This window comes from Paracoccidioides brasiliensis (genome assembly GCF_000150735.1).
Source record: "Paracoccidioides brasiliensis Pb18 unplaced genomic scaffold supercont2.10, whole genome shotgun sequence".
Lineage (NCBI taxonomy): Eukaryota > Fungi > Ascomycota > Eurotiomycetes > Onygenales > Ajellomycetaceae > Paracoccidioides > Paracoccidioides brasiliensis.
Window position 1 is genome coordinate 1042229 of NW_011371367.1, and position 20680 is coordinate 1062908.

The 20680-nt window shown below is 48.0% G+C and overlaps 7 protein-coding genes across 7 annotated transcripts; 2 read left to right on the forward strand and 5 right to left on the reverse strand.

Moving 5' to 3' along the window:
* Positions 1 to 1501: 1501 nt before the first annotated feature.
* PADG_07230 (tetratricopeptide repeat-containing protein EMW1) lies at positions 1502 to 4612 on the forward strand (the record flags this gene model as incomplete). The annotated part of the gene is made up of 1 exon (XM_010764281.1): positions 1502 to 4612. The coding sequence occupies one exon, from the start codon at positions 1502 to 1504 to the stop codon at positions 4610 to 4612; it is 3111 nt and encodes a 1036-aa protein (XP_010762583.1).
* Positions 4613 to 5328: 716 nt separating this feature from the next.
* On the reverse strand, positions 5329 to 6520 carry PADG_07231 (uncharacterized protein; the record flags this gene model as incomplete). The annotated part of the gene is made up of 2 exons (XM_010764282.1): positions 5329 to 5448; positions 5522 to 6520. 2 exons carry the CDS (start codon positions 6518 to 6520, stop codon positions 5329 to 5331), a joined length of 1119 nt encoding a protein of 372 aa, XP_010762584.1.
* Positions 6521 to 6610: 90 nt separating this feature from the next.
* PADG_07232 (uncharacterized protein) lies at positions 6611 to 6907 on the forward strand (the record flags this gene model as incomplete). The annotated part of the gene is made up of 2 exons (XM_010764175.1): positions 6611 to 6646; positions 6728 to 6907. 2 exons carry the CDS (start codon positions 6611 to 6613, stop codon positions 6905 to 6907), a joined length of 216 nt encoding a protein of 71 aa, XP_010762477.1.
* Positions 6908 to 7006: 99 nt separating this feature from the next.
* On the reverse strand, positions 7007 to 7373 carry PADG_12259 (uncharacterized protein; the record flags this gene model as incomplete). Its single annotated transcript, XM_010764339.1, has 2 exons — positions 7007 to 7146; positions 7223 to 7373. The coding sequence occupies 2 exons, from the start codon at positions 7371 to 7373 to the stop codon at positions 7007 to 7009; spliced, it is 291 nt and encodes a 96-aa protein (XP_010762641.1).
* Positions 7374 to 7394: 21 nt separating this feature from the next.
* On the reverse strand, positions 7395 to 7781 carry PADG_12260 (uncharacterized protein; the record flags this gene model as incomplete). Its single annotated transcript, XM_010764340.1, has 1 exon — positions 7395 to 7781. One exon carries the CDS (start codon positions 7779 to 7781, stop codon positions 7395 to 7397), a length of 387 nt encoding a protein of 128 aa, XP_010762642.1.
* Positions 7782 to 9793: 2012 nt separating this feature from the next.
* On the reverse strand, positions 9794 to 18748 carry PADG_12261 (sorting nexin-41; the record flags this gene model as incomplete). Its single annotated transcript, XM_010764341.1, has 8 exons — positions 9794 to 10476; positions 10554 to 12785; positions 12880 to 15229; positions 16600 to 16713; positions 16825 to 17889; positions 17958 to 18224; positions 18303 to 18589; positions 18655 to 18748. 8 exons carry the CDS (start codon positions 18746 to 18748, stop codon positions 9794 to 9796), a joined length of 7092 nt encoding a protein of 2363 aa, XP_010762643.1.
* Positions 18749 to 19314: 566 nt separating this feature from the next.
* Positions 19315 to 20478, reverse strand: PADG_07237 (uncharacterized protein; the record flags this gene model as incomplete). The annotated part of the gene is made up of 4 exons (XM_010764176.1): positions 19315 to 19535; positions 19582 to 19680; positions 19760 to 19957; positions 20175 to 20478. The coding sequence occupies 4 exons, from the start codon at positions 20476 to 20478 to the stop codon at positions 19315 to 19317; spliced, it is 822 nt and encodes a 273-aa protein (XP_010762478.1).
* Positions 20479 to 20680: the final 202 nt, after the last annotated feature.

The following is a 20680-nucleotide window of genomic DNA, read 5'->3' on the forward strand; positions in this document are numbered from 1 at the left end:
TGGGTTCCACTTTTGAAGATAGTGACTGCGGCCCATAACAACCCTTGGACATTTTGGTCCTTCCGGCTGTATTACTCTGTGGTTCTCCGGAGAGTACGTACTTCCGTTCAAACACCTGTGGGCCTTTTCTGGCGTTCTCTCAGAAAGATCCTTCAACCCCATCCAAAGCCCAGCCTCATAAAATAGACCAGAGGTTACCAGCGATTTCCCGACCAACCGGCAGAGTCGCACAAACACCTCGAGCCATTGGAGGCTGATCACTCCCAATTTGACAGGATTAAAGAAGATGTCTACGAACATAGGGCCTAACTCATCGTGGCATGTCCAACACAGACAGAGCGCATATCAACCCTTTTAAACTTCACTGTGTCCTTGGAATAGGAAGTCTTTAAAGGATTGGTTTGGCCGATCAGAGCTGCAGGCCACTTGTATGAACTGGGCCGGATCGGGGACGGGCTCTGGCGGTTTGAGCTGGGGGGAAATCAGTCGCCCCACTCTTGGATGTACCATCGATTTAATACGTTTTAAGTCATCATATAGCACACTACTCTGTATATCTAGGCACAACCCCAACAAAGGAGTGCGCTTGTGATATTTTTACCAAACTCCTGGAGAGTCTAGGGAATTGAATTCCTTTGTGGCCTTGAGGATGGAGTTGGTGGGTTTACACACACGTTGCTTATACTCTAAGCAAGGACTGTGTTTCCGATAGCTGGCATTCAGTAGTTGTCAATCCATAACAACGAGGAACATTTTGTGTCTTGCAGGCCACCCACTCCATCTACAGCGGTGATTGGTCTTTCATTTTTCCATATGTTAGTTTAAATGAATGAATGAATGGCATATCACTAAGCCAGATGCTTCAGCAGCTGTTGCGATGGCTCCTTGATCATCCTATGTAATTTTCAGTTTTAAAACTTATATTTCCTCAGGAGATGTTTAGAACAGTTCTATCCACATGAGTAAGAGCCATATCTAGATTATATGCTACAATAGTGAAATTAAGTTCTCACAACTCCAACAACTTTTATCATCCATATTTCTTCTGGATTTGTTCTTCTAATTTTTCAGTTGACGAGAAGAACCCCAAATGTATATTTCTCAAAAAGCTGAATACCTCTTACCGCTCATATCCCAAATCAACAATCAAATAAGGTTCAGAGATCACTTAGTAATCCAATATTGAGAGCTTTAACTAATTATGTTCCATGAACACACACCAAATGGATCGAAATTTGCCCAATTTTGACATTGACATCATATTATATCAAAATGTCTGCTTTCAGGGACACCATGGCGGAGACTGAATGAATGCACATTGTCAGTGTGATTTTTGCTGGCTACTCTCAAGAACGCCAGGTAATTAACCGCACAGAATATTTTCCTGATCAACTTCCCCACCCAGGAAAAAAAAAAAAAAAAAAAAAAAAAAAAAGAAAGAAAAAGAAAAAGAAAAAGAAAAAGAAAAACCCTTGAACCAGCCAATACAATCTAGTTACTCATGGCAGCCTTGGAGCACCTCCCCGCGTCCTTGGATATTTTATATACCAATTCATCGAATTCCACATTCTCCAGTTATGATGCGCTCCATCTTTCAGACGACGCATGTTGCGCTATCCTACATCTCCCGCTCACCCAGATGGTCTGCGGCCGTGTTGAACAACAGCAGATCTCACTAGATGCAAAGGAATGCCTCATGGATGGCCAGTTATCGTATATTGATTTTCTTGTCAAAAGTGTCGACGCGATTCTCCGTGCTGAGGGTGCTGCTGGTGCATCACGGACCTGTTCCCAGCTCCTCCACATTGCGGTCGCGGCCTTGTCTGCATTTCTTCAGTCAAATGTTACTGGTCCTCCATTGCCCTTTCGGTCGGCTGATCTTCTGATCGCTGACTTCCTAATGGAAAAGGGTGAGAGAGGAGCCGGGACGGCTGAAACTCTGCAGGCTCTGCGTGAGTCGATGGTGCGCAGCCTGACCGTTGATGGCGAAGCAGCATATAAACTCACGCCCAACGTTGAGCTCTTCTGCCTGGCCAAAGCGATTCTGAATCATCCGGCTATCGTTCCCTCCTCCACCGGTGAGAACGAGACGGCTAAAAATACGCCATTGCTTGCCTGGACGTTTCGGATGAGAGTTAACTTCTTGCATCAGAAGATGCTTTCGGAAAATACCACGACGTTGCAGTCACTTATCTACATGGACTTGGACTTTTTGGGTGATGAGATTTTACAGGCTGATTCTGCAGCTTCGCGAACTGTGGAGGAACGCGCGAGATTTCTATTAGAAAGAGCGGCGATCCATACGCATCATGGCTTAGACACCAAGGCCAGGGCAGACCTAGAGCATGCTGCACATGAAACTGGGTTCCAATATGCACTGACGGGGAAGTTGGGGAAGCGGACCAAATTTCAGGATCGAGATATTAGTCAACTTGTTGTGTTGGCGAAAAGCGCGGATGGAGGGCATATATCAGGGACTCCAGCTGATCAAGACCAGAAAACTCTGACACAGAAGAGAATATGGGACACAGGAGCAGCAAACTCCAAGCCTAGAAATCTGGATTTAAACGACGACACGCTTTTGGAGGCTATATCTTTCAAGAAAGACGATCCAGTAGAGGAACAGGAGAGATCGATGACGATTCAGGACCATTCAACTCTACCCCCGGTTCTCGCAGCTCTTGATCCCTCAGACCAGCCAAAACTGAACGCGTTGGATTCCATCATCCTCCTTTCTATTGCATCAGCCATAACCAATACCTCACCACAACATGGACTCACGAGAGAGGAAACATTACCCTACGCGACACGAGTTCTCGATGGTAGAAGCTCGAACTGGCAGGTCTATTCTCAGGCTCTCCTAGTTCGAAGTAAGATCGAAGGGTACCGGTCACGAACAGTGGAACGGGGTTTGCTACAGCTACAAGCACTAGTTGACCAGGTTATTGCTGACACAGCATCCGATCCCATTTCCAGTACCGGTGAAGCTTCTGAGCAGGCTTCTACTTTTCTTCCTCGCCCTGAAGCATCAGAGTCAGCACCTGCAAGGGATCGGCTCGAGTATATTTGGCTTCTCAACTTCTCTACCAGATGGGACCTCGAGGCTGAACTTGCTTCCCGATGGGTTAGTCTGGGCGGTCTCCGCAGTGCCCTTGATATCTATGAGCGACTGCAGATGTGGGCAGAAGCGGCCTTGTGCTATGCCGCTACAGACAGAGAAGACATGGCTAGAATTATGGTGCGGAGGCAGTTATTCAAACGGAAGAATCCAAGCTCTACTGATGGCAATGATATTTTTGAAGGTGGTGAACTCCCACAGCTCCCCGTGGATGCCCCGCGCCTGTTTTGTATTCTGGGTGACATCGACAAGGACCCTGCAATGTATGAACGCGCATGGACAGTTTCGAATCAGCGATATGCTCGTGCCCAACGTTCCCTCGCGCGCTTCTATCTATCCACCAAACCTCCTTCATTTGACAAAGCAGAGGAAGCGTACTGCAAGAGCTTGGCTATCAACCGTCTCAACCATAGTGCCTGGTTTGCGCTTGGGTGCGTGCGGCTTGAGTTGGAGAAATACGAGGATGCTGTGGAATCGTTCACTCGAAGTGTGCAGTTGGAGGAAACAGATGCTGAGGCCTGGAGCAACCTTGCTGCAGCACTAATCAATCTTCCTCCACCAACCACCACCACCACCACCACCACCACCGAACCAGTCACAATTGCCGATCAGAATACAATAGATGTTTGTGGAGAGGAATCCACTCCCGTTCCACAAAAGCCTGACCTACACAAGCATAAACGCGAAGCCCTTGTCGCCCTGAAACGAGCCGCCAAATACAAACACAACGACCACCGCATCTGGGACAACCTGCTGACAGTCAGCGCATCCATTCCGCCCCCGGACACCCCCTTTCGCGACATCATCTACGCTCAGAAACGCGTCATTGAACTCTGCGGTCCCAAGAAGGGTGAAAAAGCGGTCGACATCAACATCCTCACCATGCTCGTCGACACCCTTATAGCGGATCATGAAGTTAGTAACTCCAACCATGGCGTGTCGAAATTCATACCTACGCCCCCGCCCCCGCCCCCGCCCCCGCCCCCGCCCCCGCCCGCAACAGTCTTCCGCTGGGGCACGATCCCGGCCCTAATCCTCAAACTCCTCGACGAAGACGTCGTCCCGCTCATTACACACTCAGCACAACTATGGCTGCTCGTTGCCAAGGTAGAGGCGTGGCGGAATAGACCGTCACGCGCGCTGGCGGCGCATGAGAAGGCGTGGCGTGCTACTGTCGCATCATGCACGCAGGGGGCGTTCCAGTTGGGCTATGAGAAGAAATGGGTGGAGGTGGTGGAGGCGACTGAACGAGTTGTCCATGAGGGCTATGCTGTCTTTGGGCCTATGGATAAGGAGAAAGAAGGGACCGCAGTTCTGGAGGAGGGAGGGAAAGCGAATGGGAGTTGTGGAGCAGAGTTGGTCGCGAAAGATTGGAGATTTAAATCCCGTAGTGCGGTGCGGAGCGTGCAGGGCAAGGGGAAGGAGTTTTGGGAAGAAACTGAGGGTTGGAGGCGATTAAAAGAGCTGAGTGCTGCAGTTGCTGGCGGTAACTAAATGATTTCGTGGTCTTGGCCATAGGGATATTGTAACTCATGAATGATTATTCGTTTTAATTACAATAGAGTAGAGAAGACATAACAATAGAAGATGGCATCAGGATAATCTGATGCCGCACATCCGCGAAGCTGAAGAGCCCTCCCAAAGTCTGTTCATTCTCCTGTTCATTCCATTGACTATGCGGGTGCTTCCCCTTCGCTGGTGAAACAGGTCTCCCATATATTTCATACCACGTATACAACTCGCTGTCTGTTCCGGTATCATATCTGTCGAATTGTATGGGTCTATGGTAGTTACTCTTCTGAGAAACGAGAAAGAAAAAAAAAAAAAAAAAAAAAAGAAGAGAGAAGAGAAGAGAAAAAGAAAACGTTCTATAGTGATTCCCGTAATTGTTCCCTATCCCATACTAACAACCGATTCGAGTTTGACCGAAGAATGTCTATTTTTTAGACATTGATGACACTTCTGTGTAGTTAGGCAGAAAAAACGAAAAGCAGCGAAGAAGAGTTTGTAACGAATGCCAGACATCAAACATAACAGAGTCAGCGAGAATCAAGAATGAGCAACCGCATCACCACAAATGATAGTAGGGGCAAGTAAACGGTTCGTGTTTTAAAAATACTTTCCACCTATCCCAACGGCCAGCCGTCTCGATATAGGATTGTACGCACCGCACAGCGCATCTAGAGGCACCTAACTACCGGCAATGCGAACTACCGCTTGCGTGGTCGTAACATGTATCCGTGCTTGTGAAGTGCATCACCTCCAGAAGTATCCCAGCCTTTCCCTGTGCTTGTTTCCACTCTTGGTACTTCTTCGAGGTCAGATGGGGGCTGGAGCGAAGGTAGTTATGTGTTAGTTTTCACATCATAGAAGAATATATCTTTCGAGCTGCGAATAACGTACAGAACTTGACCCAGCGTTATACCCCTTGTCGCTCTCTTCCAGTAGGCGCCGGCCATCATCTGACAATTCATAGTTATCGGTTCCAAAGGTGGATGAGCAATCAGCGATGGCGTGTTCATTGTCGCTTGCAAACACCTCCCCACTAGAAAGCCTTGGATGAGGTTCGAGTCTATCAGAAGAGCCGCGAATTTTGACTCTCCTGGAGCGGCCCTGGGTAAGAATTGGGCCCCCTCCCGACAATCGTTTGGGATTGGGTGCATCTGCTGGGATTAAATCTGCATGTCTCTTCAGAGGCGTTTTAGCTCCGTCGGCTACGTTGGCAGTTGATGCATGTCCCAGCTTCTCAGGGGTTGCAGCCTTGCATACTTCCATCTCGTCTCCACTCAGGTGCGAAATATTCGACTCTGCGGCGCTAGGGAAGACATTACTGGTAGCAGTTTCGAATGCTAGAACACCTACGTTGGGTTGTGCGTTCCACGCTGGGGCAGCGAACGGAGGATGTACATATCTGGGGTGGTGTCTTTCGCCGTGTTGACTCCCTTCATCACTACGTAAGACTGCAAAGGAAGCTTCAAGACCCTGAGCGGTAATCTGGGCCTGTCGCGAGATTAACTGCATGGAAGACTGGGGATGGAAACTAGTGGTTAGCCCACTTGTCAATGGGCTTGTGTCTCCGTGTCCTGGAGGCGGTTGTGCGGTAAGTGCAGGAGATTGTGACATGACTGCCCCCTGTCCTCTGAGATCTAAATTTCTTCGTTCTGCATCGGGGAGTGCAGAACCTTCATGTGGAATCGAATATCCTGTGCTTCGCGTGTCTACAGCCCTCGTAATGTCCGTAAATGATGCACTTATCAACGCATCCTCCCGTTCTCGTCGAGTCATGTCTGCACCATAAATATGTGAGATATGCTGCTCCCAAGCGGGCCTCTGTTGTAGCTTGTCCCCTTCTGTGTTTGAACGGTGAGTCCAATCGGGTCGAAAGTTAACCCATTTCCCCATTGCGGGAAATAGGTAAGTTAAAACATAAAGGAATTGGGAGAGAAAATATTTATCCTGAATATGAAGCTCATAAGTATATAGCATCTAAAAATGAAGGTGAAGCAACAGAAACCAGCATCGACCAACGTAAAACTGCATAGAGAACATGCATGGCGGCGAAGCATCTGAGCAAGAAATGGCCCGCCACAATGTATATAATAAACATAGAAACGTAGAAACACCGACGGCTCCCACGTCTTTTTGGCAGGCCTGAGTCACGATGAAGATGATGATGATGATGATGATGATGATGATGATGAAGAAGGGGAGACCAAGCGCGTGCGTGTCCAAAGGATTTGTTTGGGCTGTGGGACCGCAGAGAAGGCGTCTGAGACCTTCTGCAGCTAGAGGCAAGGACAGCATTTCGGAAAGGTCGGTGTTAGGTGTTAACATCGTAATGTTCCTTCGATTAGTCACCTGGATTCTACGTGCGAGATCCACCATATATCAGTAGAGGGAGAGGGAAATTGGCTTTTTCCATTCTGTCGTGGCGAATATCGTCTTGATCGAAGAGGATAGAACAATCTCCTGCGGCTCCAAATCAATGCTGCCCGTGCCTCCTCCTCCTCCTCCTCCTCCCTGACCACCTATCGTCAAATTACGTGTATTTGTCTGCTTCGTCCTGCCAGTAGAAGAATACCCTCCCTCGTCGTTAATTTCCACCAGAAAAAACTTGTCGGCCAGCCACCTCTGCGTAAACAGCAGCCTTCTCAATTGCATCCAAGAGGGCCTTCTTTTGGGCTTCCTTAGCAAGGACCCGGGTCGTCTCCTCCGTCAATCGCCAGTCGATCCTCTCCACTTCTACAAATGGCATCATGAAAAAGCTGGCTGGTGACTATGCTGAGCATAACGAAGTCGCGGAAAATCGCGGAGATATTGGCATAGGCTGAAAAAATTTGCGTGGGCCGGCGGGTTTGCCTTTGTCGTCTAGTGGGATCGCCGACGAGGAGGAGATTGATCCTATAGTAAATAGAGTAACGGCTGCTTCAGGGGTGGCACCCCTGCTCTCCGTCTTTGGAGATAACTCGCGAAACAGCTGGTGCAGGCTATTTACTGTGTTGGTGGCATTCTGTGCCGCTTCTTCTTGTTTTGGACTCTCTGCCGATACACTCACAGTGAGAACGGCCCTTTCGGCCGTGCGGTTCAGGTGGCATTCGTCAGGCACATTTATTTCGAGAGTGGGCATGTTGAAGTTCACATGGTCTTGTAGAGCTTCTACCATTGGAGAACGAAGCTTGATGCTTGATGTTCGAGGCAGTCAAAGGAAGGAAACGTGTCTACCCGCGGAAGATTGAAACAGCTGAAAAAGGCTGCCGGCGCATTGGGGCCCCCCTTTATATGACAACCACTTCGAACCCATAGTTATCAGGTCACTGCCTGCCCGATGACACCCACTACTAATTAACTACCCCACAACCGCATAGCCACAAGAACGGATAAATGGCTGCATCCATAGACCCTGGCAGAGGGAGCTGAACATGCTCAGCGTCTATACATCCCTGATCCCGATAATCCGCGGCTGAGGGGGATTTCACTGCTGATCCTCCAATGACGCTCCTACTGTGGCTGATGAATAATGATGGTTTAATTACGGATGCGTGTGTCTCTTCGTTCGGTCATTTCCCCTTTCTTCCCCCCCCCCCCCCCCCCCCCCAAAAAAAAAAAAAAAAAAAAAAAAAGGCTATCCATACAGTTATGTATTGTGTGTTTGGTTGGTCCTTCCTTAGGGAGGGCTGGCCCGCTAACTGATAAATATGCGAACATCCCGTGAGGTGGTTGCGGGCTAACTAGTCAGTCAATAAATTAGTTTTTGTTGGGCGTATGGTTGGCCTGGGCTGCCGCTCCACCGTATGTGATATAGCATATATTAGATAGCTAGTTAGGCCTCCCAATATGAGAGATTCAACCAATCTCACATTAGTTACTTGGAGGTCACCTGACGTACACGGCCGGATGTCGGAGGACAGGAAAGTAGATGACTTAGCTGGGTAGCTGCAACATGGGGATTTCAGGTTCTTTTTATAAACTAATTCCCTTTGGGCAGTGAGTTTTTTCAATTCCCAATTCCTGCAGGTATGTATATGTGTAAACAATGCTAGAATCACCCTTTGTTGTAATCTAAACCAGACAATGCCTCGCTGATCTCCTGTAGAGGAGAAGCTGGAAGGAAGAAAAATGGGGAAAAAATGGCAAGACCTGGATGCAACTGATATGTAAAAAAAAAAAAAAAAAAAAAAAAAAAAAAAAAAAAAACATGACTCCAGGAAGTAAACTATGTATATTGCGCGGGTTGGTAGAAGGGGAAATATGATAAAGAGGAATGATTCAAGTTGGACTGGTGGGAAGCAACAATTACCCGTTGCATGAACCTGGAACGAAAAATGCTGATCAGCCCTGAACATTGTCACAGTTGCACGACAACAGAAAGGGAAAGAGAGGAACGGAACCGAGAGGGAAAGGGATAAAAAGAACGTGGGCAGAAACAACCCTGTATAAGTTATGCCCTAACGCCAGTATGATATAAAACGGAAAGCCATCTGAACAAGCGCAGAAAAAAGAAAATGCGCGTGCTAACCACGCGGGATTGCTAGGACTTTGGATTTTGGGGAAATAAAAGTCCGAGAAAATGAAGAGATTTGGACGAAGATCTGTGTGTACGAGGAAAAGAAAAGGAAGAGGAAGAAGGGGAAGAAGGTAAAGGAATGCCCAAGGTAGCAAGTGACACGAGGCAATGAAGTTAAATCTCAGCCGTCATTGAAATATATATTTCTACTTTGTCCCTCCTGTTGCATCTCATGATTCGCGTCAAAAATGTGCAAAGAAGAAAAAAACAGAGCCGAGGGGACCATGGTTAAAGAAAGGAAGAAGGGAGAAAAAAAAAAAAAAAAAAAAAAAAAAAAAAAAGGGGGAACTTGAAGACGAAATGATTAAATACAACACAGGGAACGAAAGCCCTGACGAAAAACGTGAACTTTTTCAAGTCCCGCCCCCTCTTCCCCCTTCCAACCCACCCCAAATACCCCCGTGATACACGTATGATTACATTCCATTCCAACCTGAAGCAAAAAACAATCATCAATCAATCAATGAAAACTTAACGCATTGCAACTGAGTTCATCTAATTTAGTTGCCTGCCACAACAGCATTTCCGATCTATGGAACGGCAGTTGGTTACTCTTCATCAGACACCCACAACTCAATGACGGACATATCCCCGTCAATTCTCAGTGAAGGCTAATGCGTAATATTCGGTACCGTAGTCGGATCTAGATCGTCAAAGACCATCCCCGGTTCATCAGAGTCATTCAGCATCGCTAGCCGTGATTCCGAATCGCTCATGTCGCCGCCGCCAACGGCCTTGTTGCTAACATCGTCATCTAGATCCTCATCACCGTCGCCGTCGTAGAAGGAGTTGGCGGGCGCGGAAACGAGACCTGACGGTCCATACGGTACCTCTGCACGGTCAAATGACCATATTGGGTGGTTGGAGAAATTCAGCTCTGGGCCAAAGCTTGCGTCGAACCCTTCATCTTCCAGATCCATGTCTTCTAGATGGTTCCGGCTGATGCCATCTAGGCCATGCTCGAAGTATTCTGGGACGTCGTCATCATCCCTCGCTTGGATTCCGCCCCGCAAACCACCATCTCCCGCTTGGTGAATTGCTGCGGCTCCGGTTAATGCGCTCGACGACCCACTGCGGGAGGAGCCACCGAGGCGCTGGCCTTCCCCCGAAGGGGACGGCTGTCGGGAGTCGGTCTGTGAATCAGAGTCGGCTTGGTCTTGGTTGTTCGCCGTTCTGGTGACGCTGGCGAGATATTCTCCGCCTAAAGGGACGTCAGAACGACGGCGATAGAATAGAAGGTATGCGGCAGAGGTAACCACTGCAGAAGGGTTTGTTTTTTTCGAAACGTGGGAGTCTAGGATCGGTGTTAGCAGGTGTCGGAGTGGGCAAATATAAAGAAAGAAAAAAGTCAAAGCTGTTGAAAATCCTTACCATTGTATTCATACCAACACCCATCAAAAAAGTTCTTAGCGAACGCAGTATAATGCCCACCACCAAGGCCGCCGTAGTGATTATCGACAGCGATCAACTCATACTGCAGGCTCTTGCCCTCCTCAGGCATCTGCACCCGGCCAGTCATATCCAACTCATGCGGGAAATCAACAAGTGCGTCAATCTTATCCCGGAACCCTCTATTGGCGCTAAAACGTTTCAGATGCATCACCAATATATCTGGACACTTCCACAGCTCAAATTTCTTCGACGCGCGACGGTGCTCCTTGCAACGGGGACAGTACCAGGCGTCATTCTCGGAGAGAATCTCCTCCTTGCCGAATTCATCCAAACACTCATCCAGACTAACCCCGCGCTTTTTCCGGGATTGACGCAATTGCCGTTTCTCAGCTAGTTCCGGGTCGGGAACACAATCGATATTCATCCATGTTGGGGATCCTCGCAGGGAGTCCTCTTCACGCGGATCACCTGCGAAGAGAGCGTCGAATGCGTGTTCATTCCACTCCAGAATAATACCCTCTCCGGCACGTATCAGGGGAATGGGTCTCTGTGGTCCGTTACGGACTGCAGATGTCTTCGGCTTCTCACGTCCAAACTTGTGTAGGAGAGTCGCATTGTGTGGATAAGAGTCTGTGCCACTCTCTGTGCAGCTATCGTCCTTGGTCTCCTGAGAGCCAGAGTCGTATAAGTCATGACCATCTTTCGAGTGAGCGCTATTAACACGGCGAGCAGGACCGCTGAGTTCGTCCTCGCTACTAATAGGGCTGTTTCCACGGCTGGCGAACTTCTTCTTTGCATGGACACGTTTGTTCTGCTTCCTGGGCAGTCTGGAGGCCATCGAAGTGAAGTCTTTGATTTCGTCAACGGAGGAAAATCCGGTGGGCACAGCATCAGTAGATCGCATGATTTTCATCTCGAATAATTTGCGAAGATTAGGCGGGATGAAGCTACCAGGCCGAAGAACTTTCGGAATAGTAACAGGATTATTTCTGGCTTTCGATTTAATTTGACTTGATGGATCGGAAGCATCCCGCATCGATACATCAACTAGACCGTCCTCCCCGTCAACGGAAGATACCTTTATCTTGGGATCGGAGGAGTCAAAGTCATCGTCATTGGTAACGACAGTATCGGAATCCTCAGCTGGACTAGAGCTCATGACAGCATCTCCATCATCTTCACGGAGAAAATCTCGACTTGTTAGATTTGCCGAGTTTCGCAGAACTTTACGCAGTATGCTATCATAATCATATGCCTCTTCGCGGTTAACCACAATATATGAAGGAGCACCGAATAGTTGCCGTGAAATTCTAGCGCCTTGAGATTTGATGGTACGGTGGAAAACGGGGATTAGCATCCTGTCGCATTTTGGGGAGTCAAAAGGTGGAATATCTTGGTCAGCGGAGCTACTGGTGAAGACAAGGCTGGAGTAGGAAGATCGTTTGGGGGGTTTATCTGGGTCGTAACTAGTTGGTACGGATTCAACTTCGAATATACCGATATCATCCGATGCACTAATCTGACAATCGGCAATGCTTGACGTATTATCAAACATCTTATAGAACTTTTGCTTGTAGATCTCAGCCATAACAAGTCTGTTGGTATCGACGTTAACTTTTTCCCCCACATATTCTTTCAAAGCCTTGACACTGGAGTTTTTGTCGATGTCAACATCCAATCGAACGGGGCGGGAATAAAGAGGGAAGAAAAACAATTCTTTGCTCCAAAGGTTTTCAATCGGGAGTTGCAAGGTGAGATTGCTAAATGGATCGAAAATTATGCTAACTTTGTCACAAACGGGACAGACCACAGTGGACTTGTACATTCCTGCGAAAAGGTCAGTAATTACCGAGTCATTTCGTGCCTTATAGATATCCCAGCATTTCCTAGCAAATCGTTGCAGTGCAGCATTGTCGTTAACCATATCATCAGTAGAATCTGGTTTTTCGATATACGGCTTCTTTTGAATCCTATTCAAATCCTCCTGCAACCCGTCCAGAAGGAAAAGCACAAACTCTTGAGAATCTTGCTGGCCATACCCAGAGAACGAAGGACCATATCTTCCGATCGTTTGCTTAAATTGACGGGGAGCAAAAGAGGAGGTTCCATTTTCATCAAACAACTGATGCAACAGATTTGCATAAGCCTTAGCAACATTCCCATCATGAGAAAGTGGATTGCCTGGATTAAGGTCCTTCCTGTATTCATCCTCTATTATGAAAAGGGAAAACCAATTAGATTAGAGAAAGAAAAAAAAATATACATATATAAATATAGTAATTTTCGAAGGCGGTACAGTACTTACGGAGGAAATATTGAGTCAATTCTTCTACACTCCGAACACACTGTAAGGCGGAGTTCATATAGCAACTATTTCCAAGATTGCTCAAGCCAGTGACGCCACGAGAGCGGCCGTCTTTACGCTGCCGTCCCCTAGTAACGGGCCCAACAGCGGGTGATGAGGCTCGACCGCTGGTAGCGGGAGCTTTGGCCTTAGCCTTGTTTTGGGAGCCGGCCTTGATTGCAGAAACAGAAAGATGATTTGTGTTTTTGCCAGCGCAATCAGCAACCCACTCTCCGCCACCAGGACCACCAACTTGTTCTTCTAGCACAATGACATCGTCGCCTCCCAGGCCGGCAAGGTGCAATGTAAGGCTGCCGTTATATTTTGGATTGGCTGTTTGGTCCTTCATTTCAAGTAGTTCACGTTGAGAGCCTTCGACAAGAGCAACGAATTTGTTCACGTCCAGCACAAGGCTGTTGCCAGCGTTGGCGGTCAATGTGGCGCCAGGGGCAGGGGAGGTGCTTCTGGATGCCGCAGGGGTGATGATACCAGACGTTGCGGTGCTGTTCAGCCCTTCGAGAATTCTCCAGACACGGACTTTTGTAGACATTTCGATAGATGCCAAGCTTTTCACGTTCCGTAACCACTGCTGAAACGGTGTGTGTCTGCTAGCCAGAGTTTTTACAGGAGCACGAGCTTTGTCCTGGGCGATCTGAGCCTGGGATTGGGAAGGGTTTGGTAATTTTAAAATGGTAAAAATTGGAGGGTTGAGCTCGTACTGGACATTTTCCGTAGTTCCCGTGGCGGTGTCATGAGCGAATCGAACAATGGCAGGAGAGTCTCTCGAGAGGCCGTACCATTTCATGATCATTTCCCAGGCGTCTTCTGGTAGCACTTCGAAGTCCTCTCCGATCTGCAAGCCAGGTCGTAGGGGAACGAATAGCTCGCCAGCCTCATCTTTGTAAGAGAGGGAAGGATCCGTAACCAAAACAAGATCTGAGTTGTCGACAGGACCAATTTCTCCTTCTGAAGCAGTTTTATCGACTTTCTCCCGTGGCAAGCCTCCTTTGGAACTCCTCGAAAGGACACGTCCGAGCCAGTTCGCAGAAACCACATATCCCTTCTGGTTCTCCTTCAGCGGTTGCAGCAGCAGTTTGGTTACAATGGCGACCTGGTCGTCGATTGACGGCATGTCATGACTGGCGCGAGGCTGAGTATGGGATGGTTTGTAATCTTCACGTGTGGATGAGGTATATGTCGACATGCTGGATGGTGTGGGATAGACGCTATCCGAAGACGAGCTAACTGTGTCTTCGGAAGAAGCAGACTTTGGGTTCTCATGCTTTACCTCCATGGAATTATCATCCTGCCCATCCATATCCACAGATACAGCTCTACGATGCCTCGAGGGTCGATCCGTCTGCTTCTTGCTCTTGGAAACAGGGTTGTAGGATGACAAGACTTCCTTCTCCTCGTTGCCACCAGACGGAGCGGCCCCCATTTCGACATCTTGAGGTTGGCGGTCGTCCTCACCCATTTCAGCAGCAGGCCGCTTTACAGCGGGGGCTGACTGCAATTCTTGTCGACCATTCTCAGAGACATCATCCGCTCCATGAGGATGAGGAGACGAGCCCGACATGCCTTCAGATGCGGCCATGACAGCAGCAGGAGCAGAAGCAGCAGCAGCTGAGGGCTCTGTATTCAAGCTGAGTTCGGCGTAGGCAGCACTGGGAGAGCTGGCAGCGGTATCTGGAGAGCCTGGGGTGGCAGATCGAACCTTTTTCGGAGTCCTTGTGCAATGTTTTTTTCGACGGAGTTCGCGTTGTATGTGGGCAGGGATGTATGCTGGACCAGACGAAGCAGTTGTGGCGGAAGGGAGCGTGGTAGAGGCGTTGCTTGCGTCAGTTGAGGAAATGGGACTTGTAGTGAACGGTATCGATGTCAATGCCGATATCGACGTTGATGGTGACGTTGGCGACGATGCTGTGGGCGCTGTGGTTGCTATGGTTGCTGTTGTAGGCAAGGCAGAGGCAGATCCGCTAAGATGGCTGTTACTGGTACGCCGCCGTAGCCTGGTGGAGGAACGAGGGCTGGAAAAATTGTTCGTTTGGGGGGAAGAACGGGAAGGGCGGCCACGGGCTCCAACTTTGCACTCTGCAACCTTGCGTCTCTTTGAAGAAGGCGTGGTGAAAGTGAGCTGACCACGGGCTGTGGCAGCTCTATGGTGCAAGAGGGGAGCGGTGGGGTTGTTTAGAGCACAAGGATGTATGTACGTCCAGGAGAAGGGGAGAGAGGGAGAGAGGGAAGAAGGGCGCGGGAGGGAGAGGATGGGGATATGGGAGTAAAGGGCGCCAGAGGTCCAGAGGTGGGTCTTAACAAGGCGAAGACCAGGTTGGGCGAGGCATAGATTTTGGCATATTAAAAAGAGACGAAAGTGTTGGTGGTTTGTTAAGGGGTGGAAAGGCCGGTAAGAGTATGGAGCGGTATATAGGTCGGGTGGTTTGGTGGGCGGTTGGTTAACTAGTTCCAGCGGGAGAAGTTTTTTTTTGGTGGTGTGGTTGGATGGGAAAAGTTGGGCGGGGGGTGACGAAACACACCGGTGTGTGTGTGGTAAGTTTAGGTAAAAATGCAGTAGAAAAATGGTAACTAGATGATATTACTACAGACAGTGCGTGCTGAGGAATGTAACTAACCGTCTGTTGATTAAGGTCACGCTCGGTAGTCAGGCCTGAGATGATCAGGCAATCTTCTTGCTTGTGCTGACTGAGGAGTATGATCTCTCTACCCAGGTAGGTATTCTCTTCTGTTGATCATTGGAAGAGATGCTCATACAAAATAAATGGAGGAAGCGTGTCTTGAGTACACAGCTTTGTTAAGTTGGTTAAACTATCTATCACTGGAAACATCCGTATCTACTGTCCAATACGTAAAAACACTCCGAATAGACAGTATTATATACATTTAATTAGGGTCGTGATGGTAACTGTCCTCTCTTCCCTTTTGTACTCCCTGGCACTACCAACTTTAAATAGAATCCTTGCTTCTCTCCACAATCCCGTACAAACTCCGGCAGGGGTATGGTTGATGGTAAAGAAACCGTCAAAGGTTTACAGACATCCTATTCTAACTCCCAAGGAATCTTACCTTTTTATGAATAAAGCAAACATTAATAAACTCTAAGTGAGGCCAGGTCACTTTCTAAACTATACCAAGTGGTATTAGATACAGTCAATTAACAAGTAGAGATGGAAGGGAACCCCCACCACCATGATTATTTTTGCCACATACAAAGACGAAGCTCAAAATAGAATGGAAAAAAGATAAAAAATAAAGATAAAGATAAACAAATAGTTAAACAAAAGAAAGATTTTCAATGCAAAGCTACAATGTCATTCATTTTTCATGCCTTTAATGAATTCCCAGTCATTCAGACTTTGAATCAAATTAATATATATATGGTTCGGGGGAAGGAGGAGGAATCATTATTCAGTGGATTACTATCTTGTCCACTTCTTCCCTCGCCTCAGTCCATGTCTCAAGGTTCTTGCGCGCCCAGTCAAGGTGGCAGCGGGCATATGATACCTGAATGGCGGCGGCGCCAAAATAATTTAAGAAATAAAAAAAATAAGCAGTGGAACGAAAAGCCATAAAGAAAATTTGATGAATCAATCAAAGATATAAAGGGGGGAATGAGAGAAGAAGAAGGGGGAAGGGGGGGGGGATGGTTTGAGGGCTACATACCATGTACCGCCGCAGATCGTTTTCCTTTTCCTTCTGGAATCGCTTCAGATCTTGCAAGACCCCGGAACTGGCATCCTTCACGTCTTTCTCGGATACTTCGAGTGCTTGCTCCAACTGCAGATAATAAGAGTGGTCAGCCGAATTAGGATTCCTTCCGTCCACTTATTGATAAACAATGATAATTACGGTTTGGAGGGAGAGAGGTAAGGCGTATCAAAAACCAACCTGCAATAAGATCTCCTTTGTCTTCCCAATCTGATCTCGCCGTGTCCTCTCCGGGTCAACATCAACAAACCCATGTACCGCATGGCTAATTCGACCAAATATCTTATTTGTCACGAAGTTGCCGCTCGAGGTTTTACGGTGACTTGGCGGTGTTGCTGTGGGAGGTTCCGCTGTCCTCTGAGGCAGGCCCTGCGATGCAGATGGCTGTGGAGAGTCTCCTCCCCCTGATGGGAAATCTGAGTCGATGGAGGCGGTATCTTCTGCTGGACTCGCTCGAGCTCCTTCAGCAGGTCCCGATTCAGGGGTGCTGGGTGCAGAGGAGTCCGATAATGATCTTTTAAATGTTGCGGGTGTAGTGCTGCTACCTGTGCGGTTAAGATACTGCTCGATCCGTTTGGCCTCCAGCTCGCTTCGTTCTAGAGAGTCCAGTAATGCTCTTTTCTTACTGAGCTCGTCCCGCGTCATTTCTTGTTGGATTCGTTTCAAGATCCGGTAGCGCAAAACGTTACGGACGACGCCGGCAAATTGTGCGCTCTCCCTCATTGGTTCCGCAAATGTCGCGCCAAGGGTTGCAGATAGTTCCTCCGTCTCAATATAAGAGGTGTCCGCAGCCTGACCAATTCGTTCGATAGCAGCAGCAACAGTTGCGGAAGGCTCGGAGAGTGAGAATCCATTGTATCGAGCCCCAAGCTCCATTAGATCAGCCGAAAGTGACGAAAGATGCGTCAAGGTGCGCCGGTTGACCTTTTCAATATTTCCTTGCAAGAGCAGTTCAAGCTCACGGGTTGACACCTCAAAATTCACAAAGTATGGATCTAGATCTTCTTCACTTAGATTGCGGGATGTTGGAGGGAATCGGCTTAGGAAGGACCCGTTTCCTGGACCTGAAGACGTAGCATTATCTAAAGAAGGTGGAGACATGGCGGCAGAAAACTTCAATTTGGCAGAAGACGACGGAATTGGAAGCCAGGCATGCGCAGGTTGCGGGTTTGCTGGGTCAAGCGGAGGCGCTTTTAGATTGTTCTTGGGAACAGAGGAGGCGGGGTGCGAATGAAGCACTTCGTTCTGCAGGGAGTTAGGTACCATGGTCCACAGGATATAATCTGACTTGATGTTTTGATGAGCTCACTAACCCAACTTGCATTTGGATCCAGAAACCTCCACCACACCCCATCCTCCCGAATCTCCTTCATCCTCCGACATCTGTTAAGGAAGACAGCCAACATGCGTTTTCGCAAATCAATGATGGAGGTATCCTCCTTAGCCTTGGTGGGTTTCGCCGCATAATCTGCCATTGTGTGTTTCTCGGGAATTGGAGGTATGATGAGGGTAGGATGAAGATTAATGAGGGTGGCGCGGAGGGAACTAAATTCAGAGTATCGACGTCGAACTTCCAGATCCTGTAGGAAAGTCAGCCTTTAAGGCAAGCAATGACATAAGATAGCAGCACCATCTTTTCCCCTTCTAGGCGCACATACCCCTGTCCGTATAGTATACACAATGAAGCTGCCTCCGCTCTCGTGGTTTTTACCCGCATCCGTAATGAGAATTGGAAGCTCTGGATTCTCGTAGAGTATCTGCTCTATTCGGCTTTGATAGACCCCTTTGTTTCGAGGGTATCCTTGATTCTGTTCGGAATGCGCATATCTCCTCCCCTCGTCTGAGTCTGCAACATCAGGGCTAGGGCTATCTAACCGCGATACATAATCTGGGGGGGGATCTAAAGTTGAGGCTGAAGACTGAGGGGTAGAGGGGGGGTCGAAGGCTGAAGGATGGATTGGGTTAGTTGGAGCGATATACAAGGACGGGGGATATGAAGCCATATCTCACTGGTAGATCCAGGTGAGCCATGGAAATGATCATTAACGGCTTCCGAGTGGCGATCAAAGGACCCGTAGGGGTTGTTGTCTTCGTCGTTCCACATGCTGCCCGGGGAGGCCGAGAAGAGACTCCGGCGGGGAGAACAGGCCCAGTGAGTATGAACGGTTGGATTGCACACAGACGGTGACGGAATAGAAGAAAGATCGGGACACGGGATGTGTATGTGTATGTGTATGTGTATGTGTATGTATATGGCTGTGTTCACGTTAGCGGTAGCGGATAGTTGATGTGAGAGTGTGAAGTTGTGGTTGGTTAATGACAGGACAAACCACTCAACTTGATTGATCTGAGCTTGGCTACACGGACAACGTCACCATATTTAAACATCCCGAACAGGCCAACTATTCATCCCCTTCGATTTTCTTTGCAAACTCCCAACACTCTTCCATACAATGAAAAATAATATGAATTAATTATTAACTAACATCTATCATCTCCAAATCCCGAATCTGAAGAATGCAACGCTCGCTGCAATCCCACTACTATCAAGGTATCATCTAACATGGATGGATATTGCCTGGTGCCCGGTCTGCTAAATTGGCTGCACAATTAAATGTCTCACTCCATCAAGTAGTTAACTGTTGATCACCTCATATGGAAACCCTGAGGTCATCTAGGTAAAGATCGTTTTGGCAATGCACGCATACATTCCCTCCAGCTATTGTTCTTCCTGGCCTCGGATTCGCGCATGGAGGGGGATCTTTCTGGCCTCAACCCTTCGCTAAGTTCGGCTTCTTCCCTCCGGTGTGACCAAACGAGATCGATCCTGACATCCGATGGCGCAGAATAATATTCGGATTCCCTAGTCCTTATGTTCGTTTGTGTTTGTTCTGACCTGCATATGAGCATTAAATCAAACTCGAAACAACAGCCTACCAGGACTGATCTTGCAGCGCTGCTGCTGCTGCTGCTGGTGTTGCTCTTGACGATGCTCTATCACTCGGGTCTCGGGCTGACCCATATCTTCTTGGGTATCTGAGTCATGAAATATACGCATATGGCCATTATTAACAAATCTCAGTGTGGTTCGTTCTGGAAATGAGAGAATTCATACTGTCATTGCTGGATGCGGTTTCGATAGTAGGTTTCGGGCGAGAGGCCCCTTGCTTGATTCGGGGGCCTATTATCTTGCAATGCGTCCGGCTGAGGACATGTTTGATACACATTCCCCTTTCTTCCGTGTTTATCTTGCCCGACAATAGCTGTCGATGCTTCTGGTTGAGGCACTGAGGGAATTCCTCCTTGGTTTGGGCTATGCAGGGTGTTCCCTGCGCTATGAATTTCCAACTTTTCTTTTCTTTTTCTTTTTCTTTTCTTTTTCTTTTCTTTTCTTTCCTTTTTTTCCTTTTCCTTTATTTTTTTCCTTTGTCTCTTCTTTCTTTTTCTTTCTTTTTTTTTGTGATCGAGTGATTACCATCTTGTTCTTCTGTCTTCCATATCTCCCTCGATTTGATACGCTCGGAACAAACTTATGCCCCTTCGTCCGCCTTCCCTTTGTGCTAGCCGTGTTCCCGATCGTGATCCGTTCGGCTGATATGCAGACCCTGGTGTTTGGAGCTCTACGTCCTCTGGATGCCGTCCCTCGGTTCCACTGTAGGGCTCGACTGTATGGGTATAGAAAGTGCTGGGATGGTATTGATGGTGGCGAAGATTTATGTGCTGCGTGCTTAAATGCCCCATGAAGAAGAGTACTATGGCAACTCCCATAAACACGGCGAGAACCGTGATGGTGATACTCCATGCGTTTACGGCCTCAATGGACACTGCAGCCATTTGTATTTTGTGTCGGATGTCCTATGGATGAGTTCAATATGTTCTTCTTTTCTTCTCTGAGTGTGAAGAAGTGCTAAAAGTGTGGACCATTTAATGTATCAGGCGCTGCATTTTTCTATCTATATAGTGAATCCTTATATGAGAACATGGAGTGTCAGCAATGGTGATGATATCTAAGTTTGCTTGTATTTATTTTCAGCAA